Source organism: Mesitornis unicolor, unplaced genomic scaffold (genome assembly GCF_000695765.1).
Source record: "Mesitornis unicolor isolate BGI_N332 unplaced genomic scaffold, ASM69576v1 scaffold3876, whole genome shotgun sequence".
In the NCBI taxonomy this organism is placed as follows: Eukaryota; Metazoa; Chordata; class Aves; order Mesitornithiformes; family Mesitornithidae; genus Mesitornis; species Mesitornis unicolor.
Window position 1 is genome coordinate 89,262 of NW_010188779.1, and position 21,616 is coordinate 110,877.

The 21,616-nt window shown below is 37.3% G+C and overlaps 1 protein-coding gene across 1 annotated transcript in view; it reads left to right on the top strand.

Annotated features, from left to right (window-relative positions):
- Positions 1 to 21,616, top strand: part of SLC10A7 (solute carrier family 10, member 7) — a gene marked incomplete at its 5' end in the record, with an annotated part of 141,933 nt that overhangs the window by 86,111 nt on the left and 34,206 nt on the right. The window contains 2 exons of the mRNA XM_010185825.1: positions 6,935 to 6,970; positions 19,368 to 19,451. Of these exons, the coding sequence (XP_010184127.1) occupies positions 6,935 to 6,970; positions 19,368 to 19,451 (120 nt within the window). The remainder of the gene's footprint in view (positions 1 to 6,934; positions 6,971 to 19,367; positions 19,452 to 21,616) is intronic.

Consider the following 21,616-nt stretch of genomic DNA (forward strand, 5'->3'; position numbering starts at 1 on the left):
AATCTATAACAAGTGTAGTAGTGTTACTGCCAAGTAATAGTTCAGATAACTTTATTTCTTCGTTTCTAGTTTCTGTTGTGTTGGAAGAACTGAATTTTGGCTGCTTGCATTCCTTTTAATTCCATTTTGATTTTGTACTTGCTTAAAATGCGTGTGAGCAGAACATCTGCAATTAGCAATTGCTAACACATTGCTAATAATTAGTGGAAATGCTTTTGTTTTCTACTATTATCTGATGCTAGTATGCTTTTCAGCATTTTTTTTTTAATTTTCCTTCCCACAGTAAAGGCCACTAGGTTGACACAACAGAACAAAGGTGGTGCAGTGGTGGTCTGGAGCAATTCTCAAAGTAACATGCATAATCTCACAGTTGATGTGAAATCTGCTTTATTTTGTTCCCTCCAATAAAGCAAAAGCTATTTTGACATAGTGCTTCTAATTTCACAGTTTTGTTATTAAAATCCAATATTTACCTAATTGGATGAGTTGCAGCTATTGTTGTGGTACTTACTTATAATTATAGTTTAATTAGGGTTATGTAGAATTGCATTTTCAATTTGCTGTTGGAGTTCATTGCCTTGGTGTTGTACAGTGTTTTTATGAATTTAACAAATTGTGTGAATTTAACTTAATAATCTGAAAAGATACTGAAGAGAGTTTTGCATTATTTATTATGGGGAGGATGGGTGTATTTAGCATCCTCAAAAGCATCAATTTATAAAGCCTTTTGTTCTTCGCAGCATTCAGATCAGTCATTGATATAAAACAGTACAATGAAGAGCTAAATGGCATATTTTATTCTGAAGTCCTACAGTTGTATAAGCCTTCTCAGAACCAGCAATGTCATTGAATTAGCTGACAGAAAAGGGACGTATGGTAGGAGACTTTTAAAGGCCTGTGTTTTGCACCTGAAATAATTTTGAAAAGAATAAAATTGGAAAACAAAAGACAAGTGATTATTTGGCATCAGAAGCTTCTGTGATGCCTGTGCGGGAAGAACCCAGGGTCACTGAGGCGATGACTGAAATTACAGGCAAAACAGTAAGTGCAACTAAACCAAACACTTATGTCATTTACATGGACATGAAGTTTGAAAGGTGGGGGAAATGTACGTTTTATTGTGGAAATCTAGTTTGGTGTCTAAATCAACAAAAAATTGTTGTCTCCAGAGTTGTCTTTAAGCAGGAAGAAATTAACAGCATAGTTTGTATAGCCATGCTTACGTAAATACTAAAAATTGTTTAAAGAACACAGAAAAAGGTTGTCTCAAATAGGCTCCTGCAACCACTTGATCCAAATAATAATGTACTGAAATGTTTTCTAAATAATTTCAGTTACAGACTTGAAATCATGTTAAAATGGTTCAGTGCTTGAAAATTGAGATATGCAAAATTCACAGTTGCCTGTGCAACCCTGTCGTCAGGCCCTTTTCTGTTATGACCCCTCTTCTTGCAGCGCGTACTGATGGTTTCACAAGGACTTACACAAGTTACCCCAGCTTTCAGTGGTTTTTGCTCTTCTGGTTTCGATCCAAATAAGAATATTTAGTGTAGGGGTTTTTAACTTGTTCTGTAGTATCTGTCACGAAGTTCTGCGTAGTTCCAAAGAAGGTAAGTGGGGACAGGTGGAGGAAGGGAGAAGGCAACTAATTTTTGAAAATTTTGGCTGGTTATCAAAGTGTGTGCCTTATTTCAGCAGTAGGAGTCATTCTTTACATGATGTCTAACATTAAGATTACTTCAAAGCAGTTTGGTATGGGACTATGCTTTAAATCAGTTTATTCAAGAGGATACCGTATGTGGTATTGCAGCTAATAAGCAACATTTTACAGAGGCGTCATGTCACAATGTGGAATTGTGGAGCTGTGACCAGTTTGAGGAGTGGAGGGTAGGGGAAAAGTCTTGTACTCCTTTTTTTGAATATACTGAGAGTTGGCTTTGAGTGCTGTTGTAGTCTTTACAATCTCTGTCATGCTCTTAAAAATGCTGAACAATGAGCTTTTTGACCTTTAGGAGAGCCTAATTTTTTTCTTTGTGGTGGTACCAGATCTGTTTGTCTGTGTTCTGTCGGAACTTTGGTACTAGCTGTCCAGTATCTCTTACAAACATACATAATTTTGACCTAGAAGTACTTTTCTAGAGGCAAGGTTCTAATTTTGAAATGTAAAACATAATGAAGTTGGCTGCAAATTTGTCAAAAAATAAAGAAAAACGTATTTTTTTGAACAACACACTTCTAAGCACAAAAGAAAGGATACAGAAGACGTAAGAACAAATAAAAGTTTCAAAGTAAAGTCTGTTTCTCGTGTTGTAATCAGAAAAACTGCTCAAAATTAATTTTTTTTTGGCAGGCAATTTGGTGAGTGGGGAAGGCTGGGTTTTTGGTTGCTCTTTCTTTTCCAAAAAGTGCCAGTGATTCTTGAAATAAAAACATGAGAAATACTGCTGTACACAAATGAAGATTTTCAGTTCTCATTCATGCTTGTCTGTTGTAAAATTATCTAGAGTTCATAGCCATTTTTCTCGCAGTTTACCCTATCAGTAGTAAAGAAAATGCTGCCTAGTTAACTTTTTACTAACCTTTATTCAGCTTATAACTTAATGCTGCTTACACTTTTGCTCCTTTTGTGTCCAGCTCTGATGAAGCATTCAAGAGTGTCTGTAGCTTTAAGCACATGAGTAGGTAATTGATTTCAGAAAATACAGATTTGTTCAGAACCTTGATTATAAAAAACTTTTTATTTCTAGCCCTACTTCTTAAGACAAATCAAATGCAACTTTGGTTGAGGTTTTTTTTCACTAGTTATTGCCACATGAGTGTCATACTGATGACCTGTAAGAATGAAGAAAAATTGCATGGGAAATTTGTGGATAAAGGAAAGGAAGGAAAGTTCACATGTATTTCATGCCTCATTACAATAATCCTTACTCGTCTTCTACCATGTGTCCCTCTGGAGCTGTGCCCACCTTCCTCTTACTATTTGCATAATTTCTTTCTTAATGATTTGTCATCATAGTTTCAAATCCATTATGTTACTTCCTTTTGCTGTCTGATTTAGCAGCAAATTACATGTATCGATTCTACATATTCTCTTGGAGAATAAGCATCTTTTAATATCTCTACAGCAATGCTGTACGTGATGAATCCTATAGAAAACATCTTTAACTATCCAAGGCAAATAGCAGTTAAATGGATCTCCAAGTACGTCCTTTCTGCTAAAGTGTAAGTTTATGTGTATGGTTGTACACGCAAAGCTATATTTAATCTCTCTTAATTAAGACGTGTTTCATAATCTTGCCTGTAAACGCATTTTTTTTTACAGTAATCTAGTATGGCTATTCAGACTCCTGTGTCGTATCGTTGTCTCAGGTCAGGCTGAGATTTTTTTCTTCCCTTTCCACTGAAATAATTGAAATATATTCAGGCAGTCTTTCACATCAGAGGTGTAAATGGATTTCTTGAAAGTTTTTCTGCTGATGGCAAACGGCAGTCACTTTACAACTTTGACTCCACTGTGGGCAGCAGTCAGAAAGCTTAACATTCCACCCAAACTTTGAAGATGCTAAAACAGTGTAATGACCTTGAATTCTCAAGGGCAGATGCTCAACTTCTGCTAGAAGTGCTAATCTACAATCTGTTTATCTCCATACAGTGTGTATTTGACAGCACCCGCCTGGAAAGCAAGGCAGGGGAAAGCGTAGTCAAATCTAGTTATTTTTTCCTCTCTGGTGGTGTTAATGTCCAGTGAACTTAGAAACAGTAATCTTTATTTTATCTTTTTAGCTTCATTTTGCTTTTCAGCCTGTCATAATCTTAGAAAGCAGCTACACTGCAGTGTCAGAATATGCTCGTTTATGTTAAGGCTCTGCTAGTGCATGAGCTGGACCATGTAGAGTAACTGTTTTCTTCTGCCTTATCTTTATTCTGAGTGAATGAGGTTTTGATTTTACCTTCAAAACCTAAATCGTCGTCTCTTTTTTCTGTCAGTAGGTTTTAGACTCAGTGTACTCTATATGTTATTCTTTAGTAGGTATAAATTGAGATGCGTCGCATAATACTCATGAGCATATTGAGGAGCACGTTCCTAATGAAGAGGTAACGTGTTGAAGTGTATGCAGGGTAAGGTAGTACCTTTGTTAGATGGATAGACTTTATGTAAACCCTTCTTCAAATCTGGAACAGAAACCTGAAGAGAAGGGCTTTTGCACATAAGAGCATGTCAGTGTTTTCATGTAACATATAAATGGGCTTTGTGTGACCAAAGTTTGTTCTTTTCCAACTCCATCAATTGCTCTGGTAACAGAGGTTCCTTCCCCTAACAAGTCTTGCCTTGCTCGGACCCATAAATCATCATAGTTGCCACAGCACTACTGACTGAAAAAAAAAAACTACCTTGGTTTTAGTGTAATCCCTGTGGTTTTTCAAACCAGCATTCTTTATCAGAATTAAACATTAACATCAAATTACTCTGATTCAGCAACAGCATCTATTTTTTTAATATGAACTTGTCTGTTCTGTCAGGTAATTGTTTAGCTTCCCGGGGAATTGCGTATATGTTGCAAATGGGAAAATTCAACCTTGTAAATCCTTTCTGTGGTGAGGCAACAGGAAACTTGCTTCTGATTATTAAGATCACCAGGTTTGATAGCAAAATTTTGTAAACAATTGCTAAAATCAACCTTTTGAATGCTAGATTTTCAACAGGCTCAGTCAGGATTCTATTTGTGATGTATACTGGGATCTTCTTCCACTCAGCTTACAGCGTGGAATGCACGTAAGAGTTACTGTCACAGAGTGAATGTTTCCTTTTGCAACATTAAATACTTTGAATTAGCAGTGGCTGTTGCTGATTGTGTTAATAGCACCAAGCTTCCAAAGCAAATACATACCAAGTCACAGGTGCCAACCTGAAGAGGAAAGATACTATCTTTATTTATCAGCAACATAAAAGGGAGAGTTGTTTTGGTTTGGATTTTTTACCTTTGTGGTTTTTTGTAACATATAAAAGCGCTATGAAATGCACTGAGGCATGAAGCATGTAAGAAATGACTAATGGTGCTGAATCAATGTGTTCCTTCAGATTTAGAGGTGAGCTGGCTGTACTTACCAGCTGGCAGTTTGCTCTTTCCCCTGCACTCTATGCTCATTTGGAGAACAGGATACTTTTGGTGTATCACCTGCTGCTCCATCCATGCTCCTTTTCACTCATGGCCAGGAAGATCTGAAGCTGTAACCTTTCTGCAATGGTGTTCTGCCATCCTAAAATCACAGGATGCTTAGGGAATGCTCAGGTAATGTTTGAGCTATGTAGTTGTCCGTGGGGAAAGGGGAAGTCTGACTCACGTAGTCTTAGTGGTAGTTCATAAAAGCTGGAGTTTGGTCATGCTGATGAAGTGACCATGTCATACCTACAGATCTTGTCATACCTACAGATCTTGCTGTTAGTTCTTAGTTCTAAGCATCATAGATGTTACTGCCCGCAAATGTTAAACTCCCTGAAACAATTATTACTGCTTCTACTTCTTCTATTTCCAGTATTTTATGATCTATCTTAGCTGTCACAGTTGCAAAAAGATAAATGATTATGGATAGCTAGGCTGGGGGGCAGTCAGATATGACATATATCTATATTTCAAAATATATTTTTTAATTCTGCAGAGCCCTCAAGTAGCACAGCTTAACTGTTGCTTCCTTGATTCTTCTTGTCCGCTATCATTTGCAGCCTTTACTTGTTGCATTTTGTTTTAAGAGCACAACAGGAACTTGCTGCACCTAATGGGCTGTCTGGATCCTCGACTTTTTGTGGACCCAGAAAGCAAATACAAAGCTAGTCGTAGAAGGCTTTTCTTTATATTAGCTTCAGATTGAAGTAAAACTGTGTTATTCAAGGTTAAATGAAAAGCAGGGGACAACTGCTTTATTGTTTGATTGGTTTTCACTTGGAGCCTAAACCAAAAAATAAACATACTTTTAGATGGATGTAAGCAAATTCTGGACTTCTGTCCTTTAAACAATAAAGCTTGTGAATAGCTGAAGGCCTAGTTACTCTTGAGAAATATCTGGAAGAAGAGAAGTCTTGGCTTAGAAAAGTTCTGAGGAAGCTTTGTGAATTAGCATACGTTAAATGATAGAATCATTTTATTGAATTATAATAAAATGTTGAAGTCAGATGGAAGGATGATGGGGAATTGCTATTTGCAGCTATGAAACTGATGCATGTCATGTTAACTCCCAGCCCGAACAACTAATTTTAAGATTAGCTCTCAAGAAACTTAAAATCCTCTGTTTTGTCCAATCATCTGCTTTAAACCTGTTCCTTGTCAGTGAAGACAACGAATCTTTTTGCATGTGTCTGCCTGGGGGATGTGGAAAGCTGAGGTGGTCCTGTGTGATTAAATTAGATGAAAGACTTGCCTTCTACCAGTGAGACATGAAGTCTAATCAAGTGAAATGAGTTTTGAGATCTCAGCTCATTTCCTTGGGGAATATCAGTTTACATTATGCAGTCACGACACCTAATTCATCACGGTTGATGCGGCTTTTGCTTAGAAAAGGACCCGGGACTGGTAGCATGGGGCTTGATCACAAACATCCACCTAAGGAGGAGCAGCTTAGTGGAGTTAAGATACAGCACAGTGAGGGGAGAGTTTTAATATTTTTTTTTAATAATTGATTTATATTTCTGTGTATGAGATCTAGAATAGAAGGGCTTAGGTGCAAAATGGGGAGTGATAGAGGTAAAAAAAGATACTTTGTGCCGAGTATAGTTTATAAAGTGATCAAAGTATGCAGTGAAGACCAAAGTTGAACTTCTTGTCACGTCATTTCTGTGATGAATGGTGTTTGTGTATTTCCATGCACTAAGGTACAAGGATGTAAAGAGCATTCTGCTTCCTTGACTAACAGACTTTTTTATTATTATTTTTTCTTCCAGGGCATTGTTATAACTCCACTTCTGCTTCTACTTTTTGTAAGTATCTTGATCTTAAGATGTCTTTTTACTGGATAATTTTGCATCTATTAGACAGTATATTTAAGACATAAATTTGAGTGATTTAACAATGTTTCTGGACAATATTTGAAATAAGCTGCCTCCCAGAAAGGCCATTAAAGTGTGTTACAACAAATGTGACATTACCTCCACTTTGTTCTGAGAGAATCAATACCCGTTGCTCTTGCAGAGTCACAAAACTATGAGCTGTGAGTCAGGCTGGGTAAAATACACTTGCCAAATAAGTTGATCACTCAGGAGATCTCTTGGAGAGTTTTCACATGCAGGAGCTGGACAAGATTGGTAATGATCCAAAATAGATGACAGGCCAAGTGGGAAAGCGCCATTCACATAAACAGAGCCCCACTCTTGGATGGCTAAACTCATGGGTATTTTTGTGGCAGAGGTTAGTGAGAGATCAGCAGCAGCAAGACAAATTACTGGAGCCCATATGTATCACTAAATGTGACACTGCTTCATTCATTGATTCAAGATTTCTTTTACAATCGTTAGTCTTCAGTCAGGGCCTTGTTTCCTTACAGGTCGTGGCAGAAGAAAAGGGAGAAGACAAATTTTTATTTTTGTATTTTGTAAAGGTACGGGTATTAGTCAGTACACAATTAAGAGATTTTTAATGGTGGTAATGGTGCTTTAGTAAGTCCAGTGTGAATTAGGAAGTCTTGATGCATGTGGAGAGTTTGCTGGCACAAATTGTATGATATGGTGCAAATTACTGAGGATTGTGACTTTGTGAAGAGCAGGAAAATACGCTGAAGCACTTCAAGGATTTTAGGAGAGGTATAGGTTGTCTTTTATGTTTATTTTGCTAATTGCATTGTATTTAAGCCAGCGCTCTCGAAAGAGGTTAAGTGTGATGTTATCCTGAAACAATTTGTAAGTGGAATGCAAGTGGCACTTTGTTTATAGTAGGGATGCTTAAGCAGCATATGTGCTGTATACAAATATAGTAGTGTATCCTAAATTGGTATAAATAGTACTTTGAGAGTGGCTGTAACGTTATCAACTACTGCTTCAGTAAAGCTGTGTAGGAATATTTTTATTTTACAGTATTTTGATTTTACTATAACAAATTGTATTTCATCTGATGTAGCTACATTTACACAAGAACTGCTTTGACCATATAATATATATCAATACACACCAGCAAAGCTCTCTAGATATACCTCGGTCCATAGACTTACTGTACCTTGAAAAAGAGAATTATTCTTAAGAAAAACGGGTGTTTTATTTTTAATGCACTGAACACATTGATTCCAGATGGTCTGCCTTGCTATTTTTCTGTTTCTTCCACCAACATTCACCCAAAGACCTGTGCCTTTTGTTTCTAAACTTCAGCTCTTTTTACTTTTGCTCACTGGCAACTTTTACCCTGCTATGCTACACCTCGCTAAGTTTTGGTGCTCTGCCTAGCCTGAAGGGCTATTTTCTGTAGAAATTGAAACGTTAAGGAATGATCTGCATACTTTTTTGAGCAAGATGAAGATCTTGCCTTTGGTAACTTTATGGACAAATAACAAGGTGTCCCATAAATTGCAGTTTTCACTGTTACCTCTCAAAAGAGGTGGTAAAAGTTAATATGTGCAAGAATAGGAGGGCAAAATGTATGCCTCTGTTCTTGCTGTCAGCCCTGGAGGCACTTGTTCGAGAAGTGTGTAAAATGAATTATTTTTTCATCAGAGTGATAAACAAACTAGGTAGGGGATGGGGCAGTTACAAAAGCTGCATTTTTCATCACAAAGCTCAAAACTTGAGGTCTTCTCTTGAAGTATATAACTATTTAAAACTATTTGAGATGTTTGCTGAGGACTTGACACATGAAGAGCAGCCATTCTGGTCAGTCCAGCAGTGCTTCTTGCCAAGATAAGGTCCACTTTCTCTGAAGGTTCAGTTTATCCAGTGGCAGGGATTTAGGATAGCAAACTAAACATGCACTCTCTGCTGCACTGTACCTGTACTGAGTAGTTACTGTGGAGTGAGAAACACTGACTAGTGATTTCCCAGTTATCTTTCCTGAACCATTCATTAGTTTAGTCATGCAACTTAGCCTTAGTGCTTAGTTAATAAAGGGTAGAATTTTCAAGTTGCAAGACAAAACGCTCATTTACCTCAACAGTAGCTGAGCTGGGCTTCTGAATACCGTTCAGAGACCTTTGAAGTCAATGTCTTCAGTGAATTTTAATTCCTGAATTTGGTACTCACGAGCCTTAACTCTTCCACAGAGTCATGCTATGATAGCCTGAATGCTAGTAGATTGTATTAGTGGTTCTATTTGTTCGTCTCCCTATATACAGTGCTTAAAATACCCTTAGTGCTGCCAGAAATAAAGTAAATTGCTGTCTGTTACCTTGCTTTTGTTACATAGCGTAACCTGCAGTAGTGGTTATGGTTTAAATTTTACCCTGTGTGCACCAGACCATATAATATTCTGAATAGCCTTTTCTGTTCATAATTGCTAAGTAATGTAAATATAAATTGCCTAAACAACATTGATAGAGACATGTTGAAGCTTATGATAAATAATGCATTTAATGCGAATAATTTATCATCCTAAATGAATGGTGTTGAACGTAAGATTGTCAGTTACATTTCTGAAAAGTGTATTCCTACTATGAAACTTCAGGTGTAAAGCTTACCCCAAAAAAGCATTCTAGGAGGTTCTAATTGACTTTAATGAAACCTTAAATACTGAGCACATAATTACTGGACTGTATCCTTGTGAGGATGCCTAGCTAGACTGTAAAGAATAGCTGCCTTCACCATGAATACCTCTGATTAACGTTTTACTTAATAAGAAGCCATTGAATCTTGCCTCCCAGATGCATTAATCTGCAATATCACCCTTCTCACGTTAACCTTTATTATTAACAGTGAATATGTTATATACCCAGCAATGTTGTTATAAATGAGCAATGCCTCATAAACTATATATAATTTATTAGAGTTCGTATATGTGGTGAGCGGGAGTGTTGAAACAAAGTGCTGCAAGACACTTCAGTTTCAAGTTAACAGGGGGCTATGCTGTTCACATTTCTTTGCAATATTCTGCAGTGTTTCATTAGTGATAATTAGGAGGCTTCGTACCAATGCGTGCAGAGAAGGATGCTGCCTGTCTTCCTCTTGTCAGGTCACATAGTTAGCTGAAGCTAGTGGTAACACATTGATCACACAACTGTTTAAAGTAGAGAAATAAGTTTTATTTTCTCAAAGGCGTTCGGAAAAAAAAAACAAAACCTCCACCAACTAGAAATTGCAATGTAGACTAAATTTTGCTTTTCAAAATAACTATATTGCTGTCAATAAATAATGACTATGAATAGGTTAACTGATGCCTGAGGAAGTTAGTCACTTGGGTATGAAAACAGTACTGTCCATCTTTACTTATCATATGACTTGTTCTCTATGTTCAGTTTAGTTGTTTCCTTTAATAACTGTAATAATATTTTATGATTTGCAATAATAGTCTATGATTTGAATTCGTAAGTATGCTGCATTTGGGCACATTCACATTACTAAAAGACAGTTAAATAAAAGGTATCATTATACTGTGAAGATAATAGTGCTGTGATCTCTTTAATAAGCTTGAGATATCAGCATCTTTTTATGATATCGTATTTGAAAGACAGGACTTCAGGAGCACTGCACTTTGCAACAGTTGGAGCTGTTATCATCACACTTATGACCTTAGATTCTAACTTTAGTAATGAAAAACAGGCATATGTATCAATGTAGGTCTATTTTCTTTGAGATATTTCATATGCCTTTGTATTGCACAGGATGGAGGCCAGCCTGATGCCTCAGCAAATCTCTTGGATTTGCCGTGGAAGCAGAGTGAGCATAGATAGTGCACTACCATGTAAGAGGATTCACAGTGACCTTTCTCTTGAATCACAGAATGTTAGAATCACACACAATATTAGGAGTTGGAAGGGACCTCTGAAGATCATCCAGTCCAACCCCCCTGCCAGAGCAGGATCACCTAGACTAGGCTGCACAGGAACACGTCCAGGCGGGTTTTGAATGTCTCTAGAGAAGGAGACTCCACAACCTCTCTGGGCAGCCTGTTCCAGTGCTCTGTCACCCTCACAGTGAAAACGTTTTTCCTTACGTGGCTCTATTCCTTTCCAGCCTCACTGGGAAAGCGTTGCCCTTTCTGTCCTTAAAGCCGGGTGAGCACATGGACTGACAACTTTAGTAAGCCACAAAGGCTTATGATTTTGTTGATTGTATTTGGTATCAAAATAGAAGTCAGTCATCTGCACACTTGTTGGAACCAAATGTGATGGTGTGTTTTTTATGGCACAGCATTCCAGCTCTACCACCTTCTTGGTATTACCCTTATGACTCAGTGCCTGACAGATGTGGTCTCTTCAGTTGTTGGAAGAACAGCCAGTTAGCTATCAAAGTAACAAAAGTCAGCGTGTGTGGATCTATGTATCTTTATTGAAAGCCATCAAAGAAAGCGTTAGAGATAACTAAGTGTTTTACATTTTATGTACTTTACATTCTTCAGAAGCATGCCTGCAAAACAGTTAATGTGGAATGTTAAAGAGCTGATGCAAAATTCATGTATATTTTTAAAAATACACTTGGCAAAAAATTAGATGTAACTGTCACACATTGCTCCCATGTTTGCTGTTTTACCAAAGAAGATTTCCATGACATTTGTGTCAAAATGGAATCTTTCCAAGGCTTTATCAGCTTGTTCCTTTTCTTGATTTGAATAAAGTGATGTTTTCTTTTCTGGTACCGTCTCAAATTTCGGAATTTTATAGTAGGTGTTTTTATGGTGGCGTTGTAGTGATGATGCTGCAAGTACCACAAAGTAGCATCACTGAAAGAATTTCAGGAGAAGACATGTGAAGGAAATTCTGGACAAGTACTGCAGAGAAAACTGAAGTAAAATGACTGGTGAATAAGAACATGAATGAAAATAGAACCTGATCAAAATACTGAAGTTAAAAGCTTTCATCTATAGTCACAATCCTTAAATTAAAACATTCTTTTAAAAGTTCTTGATACTTCTTATATTTTTTACTGAGTATTCTCCAGTCCTGTGTATTTCAGATAAATATTTTTATTAAAAGGAGTTGTCATTAATTATTTTTTTTTAATCAGGATTTCTACACACTACATCTTGTTTTTCCTCTCAGGCACTTGGTAAATGAGATTTGATACCAGTCAAATGAATCATTAAATATGCAAATATTTTAGTAGCTGGATTGCCTTGGAAGTTGATAAAGAAGTTGCAGCTAATGGATTTCACTAGTATGTGACAAAAGTCTGATTACAGTGGGGGGAGAAGCAGTGTAGTACATTAGCTGTTAACAGATCAACTCATTCATGTGAAAGATTTAAAATGCATCATTGTCTGTACCTGGTTATTTACCTTGCTGTTTCCTTTTTATTTAATCTTTGGGAAAATGAAATTCTCTGATCTGATCCAACTCCATTACAATTAATAAGAACTTTTTAACGACTGCTGTGACATATTTGCTTAATAATTTGATTCCTTTTTCAAATTCACCTTTTATGGCTTTGTTAGATAAATTGCATTCAAATAACAGTTATAGAATAACAGGAGTTCTCCCTCTTCCTGATACAGGCATGGAATATTGTAAATTTGTCTAGGTAGAAGACTCTAAAATATGTAACCTTTCTGTGGAGAGCTTTCTTTTCTCCTTGGTTTTGCTTTTGAAATTTCCATCTATACTATGCTAGAGAAGCCTGCTTCTACACAGCAGAAACTAACCGTACACCTTAATAGGATCGTACAACCAGGATACCAGGAAGATTCTGTCTCAACTCACCCAGTTTTCTTTTCCATGCTGTGCAATTCACCTCAAAACTGAACATGCTCCAACTTAAAAGTAAGGATTTTTGCTCTCTCCCTACCCTTGTAATGCTAGAAATGTGTGTCTCTGATGAGTAGAAACCTTCTAATTTCCAGTATGTGTGACAGGTGTTCTACCTATTTGTCTTTGTTGCCAATGTTACCATACAGCTGAATAGCACTTCTCTGAAATTTATCACCCTGGCTCACACATAGTGTGGAGTCCGATTCCCTTTCCCAGACGTCAGCCAGCAAGGCTAAACAAGCCATGCATTTCTAATCTTTGCTCATAAAATAGATTCCTCATTCTGAGGTGTTTTGTGCACCTGTTCCAGTGTTAATACCTTCTTCAGCCTAGGTGATAAGAATTGTGCACACTTGCAAAGTGTTCTTCACTAGGGCTTATCCAGGCCTTGTGCAATGTCACCTTGATTGATTAATTTCTTCTGGTACATCACAGCTGCCTTTTTTTATGGATACATAATACTCATGGCTCTTAATTATCCTGTACTTACTAATCTATTTCTTTTCAGTTAGTCACACCCTTGTTTGCAGCAGAATTTTTGGATGCTAGTCCTGAAGTCTCAGTTCTCCAAGGGTATTAATCGTCTAACTCCCATTTAAATGCCTTTGAGTTGTACACTTGATCTCATTTCTTTACATTAGCCCTCAAGGTCATAGTACCATGGTAAAGTGGAAGAGTAGCTCTGATATATTCCAGATTGAGAATACCTATGATTATTTTTACAGCTCTATAAAGGGCTTTAAAATCGACAGGTATGTTTGGTTTGGTATTTAATGTGCTACAGGGGAACTCAGAATGGAATTAGGCATCTGTAATCACCTTAACAAGGGAACCCCAAAATACACAGTCTTCTTGTCTGTGGGTGGGGGGGGGGGGGGGAATGACAGATTGTCAGCTTTTTTTATTCACACTTCTGGTTATGAAACTTTTTTATATATTTTTTAAATTTATTTAATTTTTTTAAACAAAACTGGAGGGTATACGTAAACCAGTAGGTTTTTTTGTATTTGTGCCAAATCAATTCCCATGGCCGCAGAAGCATTTAGAATATGCAAGAATTTGCAAAATTTACCATAAGACCAGAACATCTCTTTCCTGTTCTTTAGCAGAACTAGGGACTTGTGTTGGTCTTTAATTATTTAGAATAACAATGAAGGATCTATTTGTTAAAATACACAATTGACAAACCATTGAACGTGATCTCTGTTGTACCCTTAGCCCATTTCTCTGAGACAAGAGGCAACTTGCAGTGTTTAATAGGCAGAATTAAAAGCTTTATTTTGAAATCTAAATACATTCTTTCTGATACCTCTGATTCTGCTAAGTGCTAGTAAATTGAAACCTATTTGCTTTTGAATGCCAAATGCTCTTTCTTCTCTTACACATTCTCAGTGTTTCTCAGCCTCCCTTTTCCCTCCCTCTCCTGCTGTCAGTGCCCACTGGAGGTGACCATTTCAGTACCAATGACTCTTGGTCAGTCTCTGTGAGCTGGCATCTTTTGCACGACTTGTCTGCTGTGCTTACCGAGATTTCTGAACACTCTGCATGTGAATGCCTTTAAAGTAGTGGAGTAGGAAGAACATTTTAGTGACCTGCCAGCTCTGTCCAGACTGCTGTGAAATGTTGTGTAGGAATGACCATTTCATATCTTTCAACCTCCTACCTGAAATCTTTTCTGCTGTAATGTATCACTCCCCATTTACTGGGTCAGGGTAAAGGTTCTGGAAAGAGTCCGAAGGGAAGGCTTAGTTCAGCTAGTCGCTCTTGTTTGTTGTTCTCCATTACTGAACATCTCCCATCTACATCTTTTCTAAAAGTGCATCAACTTCCACTTCCTTTCTGTCGTGGGGATGTCATCCACAACAGGACATAAAGGGATTAGCACATGGGGTGGTTTAAGGCAGCTGAATCTGGACTTGATGAGAGTAACCAGAAGCAAGGAAGCAGTGATGATACAGCACTGAAGACAAACTTTTAAAAGGTGGTTATCACAGTAGCCCAACCTGAAGGTGGAAAAGAAAGGCTTAAATTAAACATCTCAAAGAGAGCAGCCAGTGATCCTCTCCCTCCGTTCTGCCCTGTTTTCACCCTTGCATCGCACCCTCAGCTGCGCTAAACAAATGGGGAGGCTGAAGTTGTCTGATGGTGTGCGAAGAGCAAAAGGACACAGCCTAAGGAAACATGTTAATTGCAGGAGAACACTGGAAGAGTAAGGCCCCAAAGGACAACTGCCTCCACAGTGGACTTAATCTGTGCAGCACATGTGACACTGGATTATAATTTGGTGTGACTGGTAGGAGGTGTGTTTCTTCTGAGTCAGTGGCAGTTGTAGACAGGGGAACACCTGCAGTGTTACCTACTCAGTTGGGCAGAAAGATAAGAATGGAGCATCTGGCTTGTGGAGACAGTCTAAGACAGGAAGTGGAGTTGTCGTGTTTTTATGCAAGGAAGGTTTCTATTGTTTGCTTAGGGTTTTTTTTCTCTTTGTTTTTACTACAACAGTTAAATATATCCTATCAATTAAGGATAAACCAATGTTTCAACTACAGACTCATAAAGAAACCCACTAAATAATTTGTCAGGATTTTTTTAAAACAGACAGTCTCTTGAGAAGAAAGGTCTAGGACTAAAAGAATTCTGCAGGTCAGGATTGAAGTACTGCAGGGTGACAGAACTGTTTGGAAAGATTTGCCTGGAATTCTCTTCTACTACAGCCATATCCAGCAAATGCTTGCAGAAGGTGCAGTTCCTGCTCATCGGAGTTGTCCATCAGGAATCAGTTGGATTGTTTAAGTGAAAAGTGTGTTTCCCTAAGAAAAATTCTCTGGGTCTTTTTTAAAAATAATGAGTCTATTCAAACAGGCCTGGCTTATTAATAAACTTGTAACTGGAGTGCTGCTATCCAGAATAGCACATAACAAGCACTTTACAGTATCAAGCTTCTGTTTAAAAAATCTTCTAAAATAACCATATGCTGGCATGAAAACCTGTGATAGATTTTTCATCAAGTGGTGTATGTTATCTTCCATAAGAGATTCCAATCAGGTTATTTTTTTACAGCTATAAATCAGCAGTTTGATTCTACGATGTTTTTATACCTGCTCTTACAATACTTCTGTTTGTTTGCTTAGTGAAGAAAGGTTCATTTTTAGGTGTGGAAATTATTACAACAAGGAGGGCAGCCAAGTATAATCAGATATTTTAGTGTAATGCTAATTTTGGTGCAGTGCAGATCATCTAGGTGGTTTGTTTGGTTTTGGGTTTTTTTGTGTTTGGTTTTCTTTTTTAAATTTTGTTTCATGACAGCAAATGGAGCACAGAACTTAGCTTGACCCAGCCAAAACCTAAGCAAAATCATATTTATTCATTCAGACAGAATATTTGCATTTGTGAATGTGTAGGAAGGTTTGATTAACATTATATCAAACTTTTTGTTTCCTCTATTCTTCAATTCCCATTTCTCTTTCTTAAAATGGATGTGATGAGCATATCCAAGTTCAAAGGAAGTCTGAAGCCCAGACAATGACTGAGAGCCCATGGGACACTTACCTTTGTGAGCCTGATGAGTTTGTGTACTACAGATGTTGAGGCAGTCCTGGTCGTTATGCATCCATTAGGTGTGAGTCCTTTAGCATTTGTGGTTCCTCATGACTAGCTACTGTATGTCCAGAGGCTGGGTTAAAAGTCTTTTTCTTCTGTGTGATGGAGAAGTTCCTGCCTTCTCTTTTCTTCAGCCTTTATCTTCTGTGTCTTTCTCTGGAAATAGTTTTAAGATTAAGATAATACAAAAGTTGAGAGACTTGTTGTCTAACGGATAGATTCTGGTAAAAACCAGTCCACTGATGTTATTGTCATAATATACGAAAGAGAACCAGAAGTCTGTTTGACAAAACAAAGTCCAAACAAAACTCCCCCCGTCAAAAACAAAACAACCCCTCCCCCAAAATAAACAACCCACACACCCAAAACCCCACCCAAACAAAACATATCCATATATATTTGGATATATATCAAGTGCTTAAGAATCTACAACAGCTTCAAGACATTACATTCATAGTAATATTTAAAAAGCTGGCGAAACTATTGCTGTTTGAATAGCTGCCTTTTTCAGCATCGTGTTATACTGCTGAATAGTTTTTCATTCCTGATTTAGGAACTGATTATACATCCACTGAGCATAAAACTTTAAAGTAGTCAGAGAAGTCCAATCAGTGTTTTTATAAAAATGCACCAGAGCCACTGCCGAAGTGTCATAGTTCTGTGAAGCTATGCAGAGGGCCCTGGCATGTTGACTGCTTGGTTAGATTAATTCCTCTGTGACCCAAGCAGATTTTAAAGTTTAAAAATCTTCACTTTCACTTGAAAAAGCTTCCTTGAATACACAGTAAGTAATGCTTTTAACTCCTCAGTATGTAGCAAAAAATAAGTCTAAATACAGTTTGAAAAACTAAACCTTTTAAAATTTCAGAAGCTCCTTACAAGAATTAAAACAAGGAGACCATGAGTGGTATGATGGAGTTTTGATGCTCCATTTTCTGCAAGGAATCATGCAGAGAGCCCTGTTTCCCTTGGGAATGGTGTAGCTGTACTGCCTGACTTCAGGTACTCATGTGGGTGGTCTGAATCTTCCCCTGCAAGCCTTCTGCCTTTTGCCTCCATGGGAAATGTAGGCTTCTTAATTCTTGGCACTTTCACTTGCACCCTACTTGCAGACCAAAAGTCTCAATGATGACATTGTCTTCAGCTCCCCTCCAACTGTCTCTGATGCCCACATTGCTAAAATTGGAAGTGATAGGGGTTGTATACAAAATGGATGAGATGCTGTAATTTTTCAAATGGCCAAACCAAGTCTTACCTGAAGTTGCCTGTTAAGGTAACACACAGGAAACAGCCAAACTTGGTACATTGTGCCCCAGGCAGAATTCGTGCGAAAGCAAGTGGTGGAGTATGTTTAAAAAAAGAGTGGATTTGGTCCAGTCCCACTCTTAAACTGGGCAAGCAGCACTCAAAGTCCCATGATTTGTTAGTGTTAGAAGTTCCGTTTCATGCTGTTTCCCAGTTCTGATGCCATCTGCATGCACCAAAAGCTCAGCTTGCATACAGCCAGCCCTGCTGGTGTGTACACTGTTCTCCCAAGCAGTGCATATACAAATGGCATTTACAGAAAGCGATGCATGTACCCCTGAACCACTGCAAAAGTGGTATAAATGGCATTTTCTCATCAGGTCATTTTCTGTAGGTAAATATTGCAGTTGTATATTTCTGAATAAAGTAAAATACTTCAATATGTGACATTTCTGATTTTTGTGTTGTTTGAGTTTCTGAAGAATGTGGTTTTATGCCAAACCCATTTTTATGGCCATTTTTACGTTGACTTTTCTAGGCAGAGTTACAGGAAGGGACTATATTGTGTGATCACCTTGTCAGTCATGCCTGCAGGTAGCTTTGAAAGGAAAATAAGTGTCAAAAGTATAATGCAGTCTGAGTGTACTTTATGAGAATGACATATGTGAGAATGATTTAGGAAATCAGCATTGTTTAGATGGAGCTGAAAAGATTCTGACCTCTGTCATGGTTTTGAGGATCTTTGAAGTGAAGTACAAAATAAAAAATAATGTGAATCTGTGAAATCCTCAGTGTTAGGTCATTTACCGTTATCATGAAGCAAACTGTTATCTGTGGAAGCTCTGAAAATGCTATTTTAGTCTTCTTACTATATTTCTTAATGCATATTCTACTGCTTTTAAAGATATGTTAAATTATATTAAATGAAACTTTTCAATGACCTAGCATAAAACAAGTCCAATCAGAATGTAAAAAATAGTGAATATTTTTCTGAGTGAATAAATAGTGAAAAAATAGTGAGTATCTTTCTGAAGTAGGTTACAAAATCCCACTCACTGTGTGTGGTTCACCTTTTCTACTTGTGTCTTTAAAAAAAATTACTTTTAGCATTTACAATTGTAATTAAGAGATCACCTGTCACTGTTGTCTTAATGAAAGAATAGTTATATAATTTCAGTAGATCTCTTTTTAACATCATTGAAATAAAACATGTGAATATCTTACCTGTTTTTAAATTTTTGTTTTAAATTTATTTCTTTCTTTCTTCAAATAACCGCACCATTTTTTGTTGCTTGATATTTGTGTAAACGGTAAGGTTAGTTGAGCAAACTGCTTAGGTTGGAAGATTCACTCCCTGTCTTATAGACTATCATCCTACAAATGCTTATATGATTTACTTTGTATATGCGTAGCAGGTTTTGATTAAATGAATACTGATGGAACCATTACCTTAGGTTATAAAATAATCAACCAGAGTTTGTTTTAGTTTTGTTATTGTGGAATACAAAATGCTTTGCTGGGACTTAACGGTTAAACACGTGTGCATGTATTTCCAAGTTTTTATGCTTAAAAATGTATATTAATGTGTGATATCTATATATGAAATTTGCAGATACTAAGAAAAAGTACATTAATGGTATATTTTTATTTTGTAGCTTGGATCATCCTCCTCTGTGCCTTTTACATCTATATTCTCACAGCTGTTTATGACTGTTGTAGTCCCCCTTATTATTGGACAGGTATGTCTTTTAAATATACATCCTTATTTTAAAAAATAAGATGAACTGAGCTATCTTAAAGACAGGCTGGCAACCTGGTAAGCTGCCACATAGGAACAGCCTCAGGATAGTGAAGTCTAATATCAGAGAAAAGATGCTACAGTGCTCCCTGGAGCCACATTGATCTTTGTTGAGATTGAACATCTGTCCCTCACTACCACAAACATACGCTACTGCATATCGAGAAGGGAGTCTGTGAACATAAAGTGGGAAAAATGGCAGTCCAGACTGTGAGAAATTCCAGCCCCATACAAATGAGCTTTGAGAATACTCCATAGTTCTTTTGTCACATGCCCTTTGCCTGGATGATGGAGGAAGTTCTCCCTGTGTAGTATCTAAAACTAATTACAAGAATAAAAAATTCTCTACATTAAAAATTATATAAGGGCTAAGCAGTCAGAAGCTTAGAAAGAATAAAATTGAGGCTGCTTGAGCTGTATGCTTTTCAGTAAGGTTTTCAATTGCTTGTTTGCAAATTATTTTTTCTGCATGACTCCATCATCTGTTACACTGGATGGAGGGTATTCATGGAATTAGCAGCTGTTCAGTGTTTCATTTCATACTTGTTCATATTGAAACATGGGGCCTTATTTTTCATGGCATATGATTGAAATCTTTCACTGATTGTAAAGATGCTAATTGCAATATAAGATTTTCTGTGAGTCTTGTCTCTGTAGTATCTGTTTTTTCACAAATATTAATTTATTTTTTTTCGTCCACATCATGGTAAGAAATTGCTGTATAAAGACCAAAAGCGGTCATAAGTGTCCACTATTCTTAAGACACCAAACCAAAACACCCAAAGCCTAATTCTTACATATTTGTAAGTGTTTGTTGTTCTCAGGCATTCAGAATGTACAGAGAAAAATATCAGCAAGATTTGCAGTTCATTCCTAAGGAGTACTGTTGCTGATTCTAGCGTCCAGTTAGATTGTTAGACAACCCATGGTAGAGTTGTTTTGGCTGCACCAAATAATAAGGCTGAGTATCATGAACTGAGTAGTTAGCATATGAAATAAGTGCTCTGAATGCTCCTAAGTTCAGAATCAAGATTGTGATGAGACTTGAGTAAGAACAGATGTGATTTAGGGGTTCTGATAAAAACAGAAAGAAAAAAAAATAGGGAATCTTAAAACTTCTGTAACTCAATCACAAATTTATTTAGGAGTAAATATACTTCAACAAGAAATAGGATGATTCTTTTTTAAAAGTGCTTGAAGCAGTTTTTGGAAATGATCAACAGAAATAGCTCACATTCCTCTAAGCATAAAGACTTCATTTCTAAAATTTTTGTACTTGAGTATATCTGTTGAGAGGATATGGCAGAGAGGAAATGCTAAGGATAGCTACAAATCAAAAATGCCAAGGGTAGTTTACATTGATTGTTGTGACTAGGTAGAATTGTACAGAGGTAAACCAACCTGCTTAGACAGGAATAGAAGCCATTTTTGAATGTGGACATCAAAAAGTAACATGCAGTAATCTGGGATAAACAATAAGCAAGAAAAGGACTGACACCAAGAGACAGAGTGATAGGTCTGCTTACCCTTCATCAGGAGGTGCATGCATCTGCTCTGAATTAGATGGGAACTTTTACATTTCATTCATAGGCCACTACTCACTCATTAGTGAACTCTTGTACAACACGCAGCACAGCAATAAGTAAGTCACAAGGTGCTCACTCTGGGCTTCCAGATGCATTCAGAGATAATGGCCCACAATTCATGAATGACTATTTCAAAAATTCTAATTTAGCACTTCATGCCCACAATGTCAAATCCTTGCCATGCACAGTTATAGTGTTCAGCAGAAAAGTTAGTGGAAGAATGCCTAGTAATGTTACCTGGTAGCAAAAAGCTGGATTGGGGGGGGGGTGGTAAAAGGTGGGGGGGGGGGGGGGGGGGGGGGAAGAGCTTGGAACCTGCCTGCTTGGAGGATTGCTTTTCTTGAGCCATCCTTACTCAGCTGTGATCAACAGAGTCTTTACGCTCAATCCACATCAGTGTAAAACAGAGAAGGCTGCTTAAAAGAATCGTTCTCCAAGGGTTTTTTTTTTTTTCCTTTAAAAAAATTCTCGCCTCTGGGAAAACCTGTGTTGCCTAAATGCTCATTTCCTGAGCAGGCTG